The 15588-nt window shown below is 41.9% G+C and overlaps 1 protein-coding gene across 1 annotated transcript in view; it reads right to left on the bottom strand.

The window, feature by feature from the left end:
- The window catches only part of TTC34 (tetratricopeptide repeat domain 34), a 1443441-nt gene that overhangs the window by 443433 nt on the left and 984420 nt on the right, over positions 1–15588 (bottom strand). The window contains exon 5 of the mRNA XM_044062977.1: positions 12436–12602. Within this exon, the coding sequence (XP_043918912.1) occupies positions 12436–12602 (167 nt within the window). The remainder of the gene's footprint in view (positions 1–12435; positions 12603–15588) is intronic.

The following is a 15588-nucleotide window of genomic DNA, read 5'->3' as shown; positions in this document are numbered from 1 at the left end:
AAAAGTCACACAGGAAGTCTTTTCCTCTGTTGAAACTTGGTTATCCGATGCCCAATTAATACTCAACCCAGACAAAACTAAACTACTCATCTTACAATCCACCAAACATACTCAAAACAACTCTCACTTTAACATCACAGCAAAAGACAACACCACTATATACCCAACTGAACACACCAAATTGCTAGGAGTGGAAATAGACAAACTAAAATTTGACATTCACATATCCATGACCATAAAAAAGTCCACAAAAAACTAGGAGCATTATACAGAAATAAGCAATTTCTCACCAAAGCAGCAAATATTTCAATAGCAAATTCCCACCTTATATCCACCCTACTTTATGCCTCTCCAATATATACCAACCTAAGGCAATGCAATCTAAACAAGCTAGAGACCTGCTACAACACAATCGCCAAATTCGCCACAGGGGCATCCTACCGTAGTCACCACTGTCTCTCCTCACCTCCTTCAGTGGTATCAACTCTCAATCACCCACAAACTAGTAAACCATCCACTAAATGTCCCATCCCTCCAGAATCTACTCCAACCCTATCGCACCACCAGACCACTAAGATCCATCAACAAAAATCACTTGCAGATCACTAAAGCCAATAACTCTGCTGGTGAAGAACTATTCTCTTGCACCATAGCCAAATTATGGAACTCCCTTCCACCCACAATTACCTGCGTACCATCATGCACCCACTTCAAAACGTTACTAAAAGCGTACCTAAAAACATGCTGGCTATGCCCTTGCAACTCCCACTCTAATATCACCCACCCCATCCAACCACTACCTTTCTTTCCACTCCACTAACTACCTTGATTATAGCAAGCTCAGATGTTCATAAGCCTATTACTTATTATACAGCAGAAACTGCTCATTGTAACATTTGTTAATGTCTGTTATGTACATCAAAGATAAAGATTCTAGTTGTCTACTGATGTACTATGTTCTTCATCTGTAAATATGTTGTAAGTAATTGCTATGTTAAATTGTTAATCGCTATGTAATCCAATGTAACTACTGTCTGTTTATTTTAACTGTGGAGCTTTTCTCCCGGGCCTCTGCTGAAAATGGACCTACGTCCAGTCGGACACTCCCGGTCAACAAATTTAAATAAATAAAAATAAATAAATAAATAAATAAATTTGAATCTGTTCAGGAAAGAAATAAATCTGTTTTTCTTTTACCTCAAACTACTTTACAAGTTTGAGGTAAAAGAAAAACAGATTTCTTTCTTTCCTGAACAGATTCAAGATTATGAATCTGAACAAGAATACAAACTACTTTACAAGGTATGCCGCGGTGGTGCAGCGGTTAGCATTGTCACCTCACAGCAAGAGGTTCTCCCATTTGATTCTCGGCTGGAGCGCCTTCTGTGTGGAGTCGGCATGTCCTTCCCACAGTCAATTGACGTTAAAGGAAATGCAGGTAGGTGCGTGAATGGGTTTGCCTTCTTTGAAGGCTGGGCGTCGGGCTGGCAACTTGGCACCGTAAAAATCCACTGCCAATCATTAGAGGACCAAAGTTCTGCTGTGGCGACCCCTAATCGGGAAAAGCCAAAAGACATTACTTTTACAAACTACTTTACAAGAAGAATTAACAGTCTGAATTAAATCCTGAACCAGACTCACTAAACTACTCTTGACTAAAGAAATTCGAGGAGGAATATATAGATGCTTGGTTTTCTGTTTCTTTTGAGAAGAAAATAAGGCTAGCTGTGTTTCTGATGTCAGCAACTGATTCCCCACGGATGAGCACAGCATTCTGGCACAACAAAGAAACCTTCCTTGTTCCCTCCCCCAGGGCTGACAAGAGTGGTTTTCCCTTGCCCACTGAGAGGACTCCAATAGGTGAAGAAGATGTGGCTAACCCTTGGTCCACAAGTGGCTCACTAATGGGATCCGGAGCAAAAGATGAGTAGTCTGAGGTACAACAAATGGCCACAGCAGAGGCACCCATGTGTGGCTAAGGCAAATTGCTAGCCTGCTGTGTGGCAAAGACTATTTGCTTAACTTTTTCTTTTTGCGGCTAGAAGAAGGACAGAGCATGGGACTGGTAGTCTGTTCCATGGTAAGCTGAAAATGGTGCCTCTTTCCAGGTAAAAGCGAGCAGCAAACGTCAGTAAAACTACTATTCCATACAAGTTATTTTTTCTAACAAAAAAAAAAATTGTAAAAAGCACTTTCAAACTCTATGCCAGCCCCACCAAGGAAAAATAAATACAATTTATCCATGGAAAACACAACTTTTAAACTTACAGAAAAAACTCAAGTATTCCATTTTAATGTACATTACAGTCTAGAGACTGCCCATTAAAACACAACACTCTTAGCTTTACAATAACATTTTTTGAAAAGGAATGTAATAAAATTCAATAAATTAAAAAAATGGAAGGTTTTCTCCCCAAAGACAACTTATCTGCCCAACAAAGGAAAGCACAAGTAGACTGCTAATCCTCAAAATCCACACAGGATCATACTCTTCGGCATCAGTAAAGCTCTGAAATGCATAACACCCAAACTTGTCTTTTAGTTAGCTCAGTTTGAGCTGCTTGACAGTTTGAGTGTATGAAAGACGATCTGAAGCTTTGGAAGCCGGCCAGCCATTAAATTCATGGCAGGGTTTAACCCATATAACTAAGGCTACTGCAGCAGTGCTCAATATGATGAACACTTAAGAGTTGCATTTAACGGGCGAGGGGGTGTTTCTTCCATAGGCATAGAAGTCTTTTTGCTAACTTGGCAAAATTTATGCTATGTTTGATATTCATTTTTTTTTTTTTAATGGGGTTAAGTGTTCTTTGCATTCATGTCACAAAGAGGGTTATGGTCACTTAATTTTCTCTATGTCAGGCAATGATCTTTAAGAATGCTACAAAGTTAAAGAAACTACGAGTAGGTTTAGGGAAGTTTTACAGAAAGATCTCTTACTCTCATGAGTGAATGAGCCAAGGCAAATAGAATACTAGGGTTACTGATTAGTTCCTCAGTATCAGGACAATTATGGTTCAATTTTGAATATGGATGGCCTCACTCTTGGGAAGGTGAGTCAGACACTCTGGCCCCCAGAAAGTACAGTTGTGTACACTTACCATAAATGTAGATGTTCGAGTGTATTCACTGTTGCAGTCCTAATAAATGGGTTATCCTGCTCCCGGTAACCCTCAGTCAGCCAGAATACCAAAGGTAAGTAAAAATGACGTCGGTTGCAGTCGACTGTAAAGGACGTCAGGGCATCCGATCCAAAAGGAGGCAGCCAATGTCACTTCCTCAGTCTTTCTTGCCATAACAGTTAGGAGCCCCCAGAAAATAAGGCTTAAACCAAAAACCAATTTGATAAATAACAAATTAAGCCTGTATCTCAGGAAAAGAGAATAGGAGAGGACCACAAAAAGGGTGAAGAAGGGAGGGAAACCAGGACTGCAACAGTGAATACACTCGAACATCTACATTTATGGAAAGTGTACACAACTGTACTATGTTCATCGTGTTTCACTGTTGCAGTCCTAACAAATGGGTTGACTACCAAATCCCAGAGAAAAAAGGGGGGAGGAACCAACAGCATCAAGGGATGGAGATAATGCCCTGCAACACCGCAGTGGCAAACCCTGCCCTGGCTCTGGAAAACAGAGGCAAATTATGATGCTTTGTGAAAGTGTGAACAGAAGACCATGTGGCAGCCTCCAAAATGTCTTTAGTAGGAACACCCTTTAGAAAGGCTGCAGAAGTGGAAGCCGCTCTAGTAGAGTGGGTTTTAACCCTTTGAGGTGGAGCTTTGCCATGAAAGGAATAACAAAAAGTAATGCAATGTGCAATCCATTTAGAAATGGTCTGCTTAGATATAGCCTTGCCCTGGGCTCTAGGGGCAAAACTGACCAATAACTGTGCTGATTTCCGAAGGTCTTTAGTCATGTCCAGGTAAAACCTGAGCTGTCTGTGCACATCAAGAGAATGTAGGATCCTTTCACCTCTACTGCGAGGATTAGGATAGAAGGTAGGAAGGTGTATGGACTGATTAAGAGTCAGGCTGGAAACCTCCTTAGGCATATAGTAGGGTTTAGTTCTCAGAGAGACTCTATCTGCATGGAAAATAAGAAAAGGTTCCACGGCCATCAAAGCTTCCAGCTCCGAAACCCTCCTTGCTGAAGTTATAGCCAAGAGGAAGGAGGTCTTCCAAGAGAGAAACTTTAAATCTGCAGAGGCAGCTGACTCAAGAGGAGAGTTTCTCTAGAACAAAATCAAGATCCCAGGCTGGAGTAGGTGCTCTTTTGGGAGGTTTTAAATTGCAAGCACCTCTGAGAAACATTTTCATCAGGGGATGAGAGATAATGGGCTGTTCAAGAGAACAATGAGCAGAGATGGCTGAAGCATGGATCTTGATAGAGGAAAAAGAAAGACCACCCTGAAGCAAATCAGCCAGGTATTCCAGGATCGGAGGAAGGGTAGGTTGAGAAGCAGACTCCCCGCTAGCCTGCATCCATTGAGAGAACCTGTCCCATTTTCCAGCATAGGACTTCCTAGTGCTAGGTCTCCTGGTCTCCCTCAGCATGTCAACCACCTGTTGGGAAAGGGAAGGAGTCATACAATGAGCCATGCTGCCAAATGGAGAGACTGAAGATGATATAGAATGTTTCCCCTTTCCTGAACCAAAAGATCTGGCTTCAGTGGAAGATGGGAGAGACTGTGAAGCAGCGAATACCAATGCTGTCTGGGCCAGTCCAGAGATATGAGAATAGTCCTTGTATGTTCGTCCCTAAACTTCACTAATACTCTGGGAAGAAGAGGAAGAGTAGGGAAGGCATACACTGATAGCAACGTCCAAGGAAAGGACAGAGCATCCAGTTTCCAGGCTCTGCTGTGCTGCTGTCTTGTGCAAAAGAGGGGTAGCAGATGGTTTCTGGGGAGGAGAAAAGATCCACCTGAAGCATGCCCCAATGTTGAATGATGCTGTAAAAGAATGCTTTGTTCAGCTGCCACTCGTGAGGATCCAGGGTTTGCCTGCTCAACTGGTCTGCCAAAACATTGAGCCTTCCTGGAAGAAACTGAGCTAGGAGATGCAGGTCCAGGGTTGCTGCCACGGACCAAAGATTCATGCTTTGCCTGTACAGGGGCTAAGAGTGAGTCTCTCCCTGCTTGTTGATGTACCACATGACTGTGGTGTTGTCTGTCCTGACAAGCAGGGTCCCTGGAGAAAAAAGATGCTTGCAAGCTAGTAAGGCCTGCTGAACTGCAATCAACTCTTTTAGATTTATGTGCAGGTACATCTGCTGGGTGTTCCAATGTCCCTGTATGCATCTACCATCCAGGTGTGCTCCCCAGGTGTAGTTCGAAGCGTCTGTAGTCAGAACCTGAGTGGCAAGAGGTGTCCAAAAAGGCATGCCTTTGTTTTGTAGACAGGCTGTTGCCCACCATAGAAACTCCACCTGCAGAGATGGAAGCAGAGGAATCATCATATCCAGGTCCTCTGTGTGTTGACACCAAATGTTCTTGAGGTACCATTGCAATTTTCTCATATGCAGTCTTGCATATGGAATCATGAGAATACAAGATGCCATGAATCCCAGAGCTTGCAGGTATTTCCTTGCAGGGAGCTGGGACAGGCTTGCCAAGTCATTGAAATAAACTGAAAGAGTTGTCTGCTTCTCCTGGGTGAGATATATCATCTAGGTGGCTGTGTTCAGACTCGCTCCCAGGAATGTTATCTCCTTGGATGGTACCATTTTTGATTTTTCCACATTGAGAGTGTAACCCAGGGAAAAGAGAAGAGTCTTTACGAATTCCAAATCCTTTAATAGGTGTTCCTGAGAACTTGCTTGAATCAGACAGTCGTCCAAGTATGGGTAAATCTGAATTTTCTTCTGCCTGCAAAAGGCAAGGACTGGGGCCAGGCACTTTGTGAAGACTCTGGGAGCAGTAGATAAGCCAAAGGGCAGCGCAGAGAATTGGTAATGTTGCTCGCCCACTCTGAAACGAAGGTACTGCCTGCAACTTTCCCTGATAGGAATGTGCAGATAAGCCTCTTTGAGATCCAAGGTTACCAGCTAGGAATCCTTTTCTAGCAGTGGTAGCAACTGATGCAGAGTGAGCATTTTGAACTTTGGAATTACTAGAAAAAAGTTCAGAATAGAAAGATCCAGGATAGGATGTCAGGTGCATTCTTTGGAACTAGGAAAAGCCTGGAATAAAAGCCCTGGCCTACCTGCTGAGCAGGAACTGATTCTATTGCTCCCAGATGAGACAGCGACAAAATTTGTTTTTTACTTCTGCCCTTTGGTTTGGAGGAACGTCCGGGAATCCCTTGGGAGCTGGAAAGGTGCAGAAAGAAAACTTGTGCCCTAGGGACACCATTCTGAGCACCCATTTGTCGTCTGTGATAGTGGCCCAGACATCTGCAAAAAGGGCCAACCTTCCCCCTAAAGGACTCTCCCGGCAAGCAAGAACAGGCAGAAGTTGTAAAAAGTAATTGAGAGTGTTTTGACTGAGATGCAAACTTGGAGCTTCCCCCTTTAGAAGTGGAAGCCTGCCAATGCCTAGACCTTTGAGGGGTAGCTCCCTGCCCCCTAAAAGATTTGTAACCTCTAGTCCAGGAACAGTTCTGTCTGCTGGTATCAGGAAAGGTCCAACTCTTGGAAGGGTAATTCCTGCTAAAGCGAGGGGGTTGAACTTGTAGAAAATACTTAACAGTTTGCATGGACTCGGCCTTATCCTCCATCTTCTTCAGTGCCGCCTCTGCTTTGCTGCCAAAAAGACTGTCTTTATACAAAGGTACATCCAAAAGCTTAGCCTTGACAGGTTCTGGAAGAGGCTGTTCTCTGAGTCAAGCGTGCCTTCTAATAACAGATCCAGTAGCCGTAGCCCTGCTGGAGGCCTCAAGGATGTCAAAACCACAATGCAAAGAATGCTTATTGACCAGACTGGCGGAATTCAGTAAATCCTGCATGTCTTTACTCTCTGCCAAAAAAGGTACACTTGCTACTGTAGACTTAATAGCCTCCAAGGTGTGCTGCTGGTGCTTCAGCATTTGAAATAGACAATTGGTAGCCCTAATAGCTAGGGTGGCAGAGGTATAAACCTTCTTGCCCCACCTATCTAGGTTCTTAGACTCCCTGTCAGAGGGAACAGGATTCCTGGTAACAGTGGCCTTAACTCCTTTAGGGCCCTGAGAAATAACCTCTGGATCTGCTAACAGATTCCTGAAAAGAAACAAATGAGAATCAGGGACTCTGTAGTACCTGTCAGGCTTCCTGGGAGCAGGAGGAACCAAATTTGGAGACAAGGAATTTTCCAGAAAAACATTATCAACAACTTCCAACACAGGGGGAATAGCAAGAGGCTTATGCAGACATAAATCCAGAAACTCCCTAATCCGTTTCTTGGATTGGGGATAATCCTGACTTTCCCATCTAAAATGTTCTCTGAGGGTATTTAAAGTATCACCAAAAGAGAAATCCTCTGGAGGAGAGGCCGAAGGGATGAATTCCTCTGTATCTTAATCCTCAAAAGGAGAAAAAGCCTGAGAAAGTTCCTCTTCATCAGCAGAAATGCTGGAAAAATCAGAACCTGAGTGGGGCAAAACCTCCGGAGAAACATCCCTACTCCTTTTAGAAGGAGGAGGCTGAGAACCCCTAATAAGAGTCAACAAATCATTAGCCATTTTAACCATTTGGGATTGAGGGGAATGAGAAGAAGCCGGAGCCTGCCTTTTCACAGGCTTATGAACGGAAGATTTACCTGCGAGCCTGAAGAACTGGGGAAGTCTGGCAACTGCCAAAGTTGCAGCAGAGGTTGAAGGAAGATGTTTGCTGTCAGAACGCAAAACGGAGGCTTCGGACACCGGAGTCAGCTTAGCGGCTCGGGCAGATGAGGCGACCGGCGACAGGTCGGAAGGCAAAACAAAGGCCGAAGGCCTAAGGGACTCAGACTCAATCAAGGCCTGCGGTTGTACATCTGCAGACTGCAGGGACTGCAAAGGCATCTCACTGGCTACCAACTTAACCTCATCCAAGGACTTAGCTTTCTGAGTCTTGTCGCAGTCCTTATCCTTACGTTTTTTTGGAACATTCAAAGCCTGAAGACCGGCGGACGCCATACCAACGAACTTAGGCCAAACTCCAAAATGCCTAGCCAAAATCTTAGCCCGACGACGGATAGTACGCGGAATAAAGGAGGCACAGAGATCACACCTGGGAACATCATGGTCAAGGCCTAAACAGATAATGCAATAGGAATGAAAATCTCTATGGGGAATCTGCTTTCCACAGTTAAGGCAATTACTAACTTTTTCTGACATTCGTTAAGGCAAAAAAATAGGATTCCCAATGGGATACTTAGCTGTAGTAGACTTCAACACTTGTAGTCGGAAACCAACAAAGGTAAACTGCCAACCGGCACTCATGCATGAAAAGCTTCACGGTAAGGAAGACTGAGGAAGTGATGTTGGCTGCCTCCTTTTGTATCGGACGCCCTGACATCCTTTACAACCAACGGCAACCGACGTCATTTTTACTTACCTTTGGTATTCTGGCCGACTGAGGGCTACCGGGAGCCAGATAACCCATTTGTTAGGACTGCAACAGTGAAACACGATGAACATCAATTTAATACCAGAGTAGTACCAGACAATAGTCTTGTAAAGTGAGTGAGAGACCACAAGGAAAAGGTCGCTGATGAAAAGACGTGCTTCCCTTATCTAGCCATGGTTCTGGAATCTTTGTTAGGAGGACGGATAGAGAAACTGGTCTCAGACAGTTCTTTTTTGGTGACCACTGCCATGACCATGACATCCACTGCTACACCTTTTGTCAAACATGGTTTGCCTTTTGGGGCTGTGGTGTATTTATTTGGCCTCATAGGAGTAGGTTCTATAGAGTATGAGGGTTTCCCAAGCCTTCTGACAGATTAAATCAATAAGCTCATCGGAAAGAGTGGTCACCCAAGAGGTTGAAGGGAGAGACCCAAAGACTTTCAGATACACAGACTCCTTGGCTGAAGGGGTTGTGGACTGTCACTCACCCCTCTGCTTCAAAATTTCCAGGAAGTCTCCAAAAGAGACATCTTCAGGAGGTGACCATGGGGACCCATCTGCTTCTTCAAGATTGGTGTCTGAAGTGATAGACTCCTCTGGGGAGTCCAGATGCTTCCTCTTGCAGGTCCTCTTCCAAGGGACCTCCTCAGTGGGATATTCTGGACAGGTTTCAGAAGAGGGGGGGCCCCTGTTGGACAATCAGAAGCCTGGGGTCTCTGTGGTCCCGTAGACCGGATGTATGAAAGGCCAAAGACATCTGCTCAAGAGTTGGGAGGATGATGAGAGAGGGACTGTGACTGAGACTGGGAAATAGTCAGCACCTTCCTCATAACTTCAAAAGCTGTCTGCCCCTGCTCTGAATAACACCCCAGATCCAACAAAAAAGTTGTTGAAGCTGAAGGCATCTCTGGTGAAGAAGACAGAAGCCCGGAAGCAGCGGTAGGAACCAAACTCACCTGTACTGAAGTACCCAGAGGCAGGGTCGGATCCGGAGAGATCCCTACTAGCTCAGTGGACCTGACTTTAGAATGTCGGTTCCCAGAGATTCCCTGCTCCAAGGGGAAACACTCGGGGGTTAATCGGATCTGAAGAACCTACTGGTTTTGGATCTGATACAGACACTAGCTTAATGTTGGAATCTTCCAGCTCCAAAACCAAAGGATGGATCAGAGGAGGAGCAGGTGCCAAGGGGGAGGGGACTGTGTCTTATCCAATGCCTTTGGGTTCGGATCCAAAACTAATTTGGTCAAGGATGTTGTCTTCAGTAACCTTTGTACCACCCCATCCACATTTTCTTTGGAGAGACTCCTGGTCGACCAGGTGGAGAAGGTAGGAGATTCTTGATCTTGTTAAGAAAGGTGAAGGGAGCCAGGAAGGGATCAGCTCCACAGAAGGAGATCGGCTCCAATATCTAAATTCAGTTGGCAAAGTCGTCTTTGGAGCTGAAGATTCAGATAAGGTACACTTCAGAGCTGTAGGTTCTGAATGCTCCGAGGGAGTCTTGGATCTAATTTGACCTGTCTGCTCTGATGGTTCAGTTAGAGCTGACACTTTAGTTACTTTCTGCTTTGGCTCCAAAGAAGATTTCAGAGTCAAAGAGGGTAGTTTTAAAGACTTCTCTGATTTTGGTGAAGACTCGGTAGATACAGGCTAGAAAATGGGGTTTTTAACAACCCCTTCAGAATAAGCTTGTTCTTGTACCTCAAAAGTGGTCTCTGGTTAAAATCATGGTAATTAAACAGGACTCTTGCAGATGAAGAGGCCCCAAGCAATACATACACAAAGTGTGCGAATCACTAAGGGCATTTTTTTCTGTATTGCTCACACTCTCATTTATAGACCTATAAGCTAAATAGGACAGGTTAGAACAGTGGAAGTTTTTTTTTTACATCATCCTCTAAGTTAAATGGTCCAAAAGGATAGCAAGAAGAGATCAAGAAATAACGTACTCTAAAGCAGATGTTAGTTAGACAGCAATAAGGGGTAAAGAAATAAGTCCACTATCTAAAACGGATATTAGATGCCCTCAAACTAAAATGGAAGCTAACCACCAAAAGTAAGGTGCAAAAGTGCTAAAGAAAGACCCATCAGTCACACTACAGGGTAACGATACAGAAATTGTTTTAAGAGAAAAAACTATTAAAAAAAATAGCTAAAATAAACAAATTTAGAGGCACTTAGCCCAGAGCTTGCTAGTAGAACCTCCTTTTTCGCAGCGTGACAAATGAGATCTGAGGAAGCTAGGGGGTTGCATTAAAGAGGGATGCCCAAAGCCTTGCTGAAGATCTCGAGCCTTTAGAATAGCTGAGACAGATCCGTTGGATCAGATCCAACCCATTAGTGAGAATAAAGGCGAGACTAATATCACATCTGCAGTTTTCCTTTACAAAAAACACAAAGGTTGTAGTACTATCACACTGTTTTACTTCAGTGTATCAGCTTAGCATTGCTTCTCTCAGCAATGCCCTACCCTCCACCAATCTTTTGATAACAAGATACACATTTTCTGTCTTTAAGCTGTAACAATCCAAGTTGTGGAAAGCAGAGAGACTATCTAACCTCATTACTGATATCTATATATTTACTTACCAGGGTAGATCTCTATTCGCAATGAACCATTTTTAGATTCAGCCAAGGAACATAAATGAAATATGAATAAGCAAACATAGTAATATTAATATAAAAATGATGAATTATAACAGATGAGTTAACAATGTCTCTTTCCCTATATATATGCAGATACAATTAATTCCAAAACATAAAGAAATATTAACAAAATGAGTAACTGTAGCCTACAGAGGCAGAATTGCTATTTGTAGATACTAAGGAAAGCACTTTAACCCAGAGGCTATATACATTTTCAACACCACTGTTTAAAGAAAGTAAGACAGCAAGATAATCTCGGTAGTGCAGAAACTGCTTGTCTTGATAACAAATAATAGAATAAAATCTAGGATTATATGGAAGCTTCAAGCCACTTCAGTAATACATTAGTGTTATGCTGAATTCATACTAGTAAATTTTAAAGGTGCTTATACTGATTACAGTTTTTGCTACTTCTAGAGTATGGATGGACTAGCAATACTTCATGGTTTTAAGGCTTTAGCAGTACTGCACAGAAAGTACTGTTAAATTAGTCTTTGACTTACAAATATAACAGTTTTAATGTTCAAAAACTATGCACTACTCAAAACAGAAAAGCATTAAAATATGACAATATAGATGTACCGTTGCGGAAGTTTTCTAGGCTTCAGCTGAGTACTGTCTCATTAGTGATAGCAAGGTAGAACTGCAATCTTACGTAGAAACATGTCAAAATTCTGCAGTAATAAAAGCAATAAAAAAAAAACAAGCAGTGCTATAACTTAAATACTAATCACAGAATGATGATAGGAAAGAAATGAAAGAGAAGCTGGACTGCTCTTTCTCTGCCATTTACCAGTTTTAATTAAAATTACTTATTAATTCGGTAAGTTAACTAGTTGTGAGACCTAATGCAGCAAATACCCTGGCCACAATGGTAAGAGCACTGCACCACCTGGCACTTCTGTACTTGCAGTCACTAATTTCATTAACATGCAACGTGTGAAGACAACCTTTTTTATTACTATGGTCAGTGTGTCTGGCTTTGATTTTCAACTTCAGGCTTGCAACTACGCCTGGTGTGCTCACCTGCAAGTGCACTACATGAGAGTAATAGGAAACTGCACTTAGAGTCTGTGAAAATAATGAACTTAGCCTGGTAGTTCCAAATAACTTTATACATAATCCACATATATTTATCTTAAAAACTGGACAATTAGCTTAATAGATAAATTCAGTTACTGTTTGGTATCAAATGCTCTAGAGTTTACTATCTTAATACAGTATTTGTATCATCATTCAGCAATGCACCTACATACCTTTTGCTGATTGAGTACCAAATACATGAAGCTTCGACCACACAATGCTTCTACGTTACTTGGGTTTTCTTTCAATATAGCACTAAAATCAAATATGGCTGTCTTCTTCTGGCCAAGGTGGCCATAGCATCTGGCACGGGAAAGAAGAGAGTTTTCAGCTCGACCACCTGCCGAAAAAAATGGATACACAGACTGAAGCAATATATGTATTTATGACACAATCAAAAAGTAGCTGACAGTACAAAGAAAAAAAAACAAGGAATCAATAGTGAAGTTATTATAAGTAATTACATATCTTGACAAAGGAACAAATAATATGGAACAATAATGCTAGTTGTCTGTCTTTTTTAGAATTATAAAATGAAGACATTTAAATAAAATGTTAGTACAGAGAACATTACCTAAAACACAGCAATTAAAAAAAGATTTTTCATAAACTGTCGTGGGTTAGCTGAGAAAAGTTTAAATAAGAAAAGGAAACAGAAAACTTTGTATCAATTGCTAATAATTACATTTTTTTTCTGAAAGCCAATTAATCTGAAGCATGCATACAAGAATGTGATAAATGTGATAGAGGAGAAAACCAAGAGGGGGTACAAAAACATCCACATAAGATCAGTGCTAGACATATCTGTGTCTAACTTAGGAAAGCTATTATGATATCTTTATTACAAAAATTCTGCAAGTCTTTATAAGCACACTGCTGCTTTCTCACAAACTACACATTAAGAAATAAGTAACAGTCAACCTGAGATATGACTCTAAAGATACAGATTACCAGATACATTTTCCATTTTACTGCTAAGCATTTTCTTCAATATATATATATATATATATATATATATATATATATATATATATCCCAGGACAGTCCTGGGAGCTACAGGGTGATTCTGCGTCAAGTGTTACCGTTCTGTACAGGTTTGGTGGCGTTTTTTTATTTTTATTTCACCAGTTTTTAGTTTCCGGTCTTTTGGGTGGTTTTTCTGTTATTTTTAAAGACAAGAGTGTGTTGTTTTATACTGGCCACAAGGCCTTGTCTGTATTTTTTTATTGAATCTTCACTGCTATTTAAGCATCAGAGTTGCACAAAGCTTGGCTCAAAACCTACAATCTCTGACGCATTTGGTGACCACGCTACTTGAGAAGAGAGTGTTGCTAGTTTCAGCAACACTCTACAAAAGCTGAGACTTGCAGTAAAATATCCAACATTATGGCACTTGTTTTTCACATTGTCTTTGTTACAGCTGCGTTAAATGAGTGTTTCTGTGTTGAATATCTACACATTTTTCTTTTACCTTTTAAACAGTCTTGGTTCCACTTTATTGTGAGTAGAAGTGATCAGAGTAGTTTTTGGCCTGGTAATGTGTAAATGAAAGTGTGCGTTGTTTGTGACTGGCCACAGGGTGTTGTTTCTGTTTTTCTTTTCTTTAAGGAATCTCCTCTGCTATTTAAACCTATGAACAAGCTAAGACTTACATTACCATATCCACTGTTTGGCACTTGTTTTTCCACATTGCTTTTGCCACAGCTGCATTACTTGAGTGTTTCGGTGTTGAATATCTGATATTTTCTTACAGTCTTTAGTTAGAACTGGTGGTCTCCGCAAAGAAGCACCTAGCAGTGATCTGTACAGATGCCTATATCTCCCTTAAAATACCCTTACTGTCTAGAAGATATTTTAACTAGTACAGTAACTAGTTTGCACATAGCTGAGTGTTCCTCAGGTTCCTTGTGTTACTGACCTATTCAATATTTACATTTCCCTCACGCCTCCCTAGTAGAATAGTAGCCATGGAAATGCATTTCCTAACTCTCTCTGTGGCCAATTTGGCTGAGATGGGTATTCTGAGGTATTGTAACAACTGCCTCATGTACACTGACAACTCAATTATTCTTAATAAAACAGATAAAGTATGCAAGAGGTGCAAAATATACTTAATGCTGGAGGCAAAACTCTCTCATACAATCAAAACTAATACTATACAGGTTGTCAGTGACACTTGTACCATGCCTACTGCACAGGGTAAAGAACCTACAGATAAAAATACTTATGATCAGGCATTACAGGTAACCTTCCTAAAACACTAAGACCTCCTGCATAGCCCAATTAAAAAAGAACTCCTCAGTCATCATGTAAACAATCTGTTAAAACACCACCCACAGCTAGACATAGTAACACTATATCAAATGCCTCTACTGCCAAGCCATTGAGGTAAGTCAGTACACAACCAAATTTCCTGGTCAGCGGGATACACCGATGTCTCCCTCATCAGACTGAGTAAGGTGACAGTCACAGCTGCCTTTCTGGGGCTAGGATCCATCAAGTCACACAGGCACCCCGGTTACTGAACTACAGGTACCAGTATTGCTCTGTCATAGTCCATGTTGTTAATGATCTGAGATATACCTCCTTGAGATGACTGAGCTTGCTCATTATGTGTCGCAGGCAGGTATAAGTCTAGCACTGAGCAGCACAGTGCCTTCTCCAGGGATGATGCCACGTTACCAACATAAAATAATTGAATTTAACAACTGGCTTAGCTACTGGTGTCGATCCAAAGGGGTACAATGTTTGATGGCCTAGGAGGACATGGTTTACAGACCATGCTGTTTTGCCAGGGATGGTCTGCACTTATTCCCTCTAGGCTTTTGGATATTGGCAGAGACCTTTTCCACCACCCATAACATCGTTTTTAGGCAATGCCAAACTGATAAACCTCCCGACTTAAATTAACCTTTGAAGGAATATCTGCTCAATACAGTAGGAGGTTGTCATAATGATTAATGTGTTTACCTTACAGACACAAAGTGCAGGGTTTGATTCTCACATGAGGTAATTGGCTAGGCTTAAAAAAAAAAAAAAAGGCCCACAAGGGCAGTTAGCCTAGTACTAATCTATGAACCTATAAACCTATAATGTGGTGAAGTTTCCGTTTCCATGAAACTATGCTAGAAGTATTGACAAGAAACCCCACTCCCTGCAAGCCTTCCTCTCCCTGTTGAATGCAGACATCTGTGTAGTAACAGAGACATAACTGAATGTCATGGAGAGTACCACGGCAGTGTATGGTTATAATGCCTTTCACACCTTTAGAACAGCTAGTGCGCGGGAGGGAACTAAAAGTGGAGGAGTCTAAATTTGTATAACCC

This window comes from Protopterus annectens, chromosome 2.part1 (assembly GCF_019279795.1).
Source record: "Protopterus annectens isolate FY-2018-M chromosome 2.part1, PAN1.0, whole genome shotgun sequence".
NCBI classification, from domain to species: Eukaryota; Metazoa; Chordata; order Ceratodontiformes; family Protopteridae; genus Protopterus; species Protopterus annectens.
Note: the sequence above shows the minus strand (reverse complement) of the source record. Positions and strands in the feature narration are given on the sequence as shown.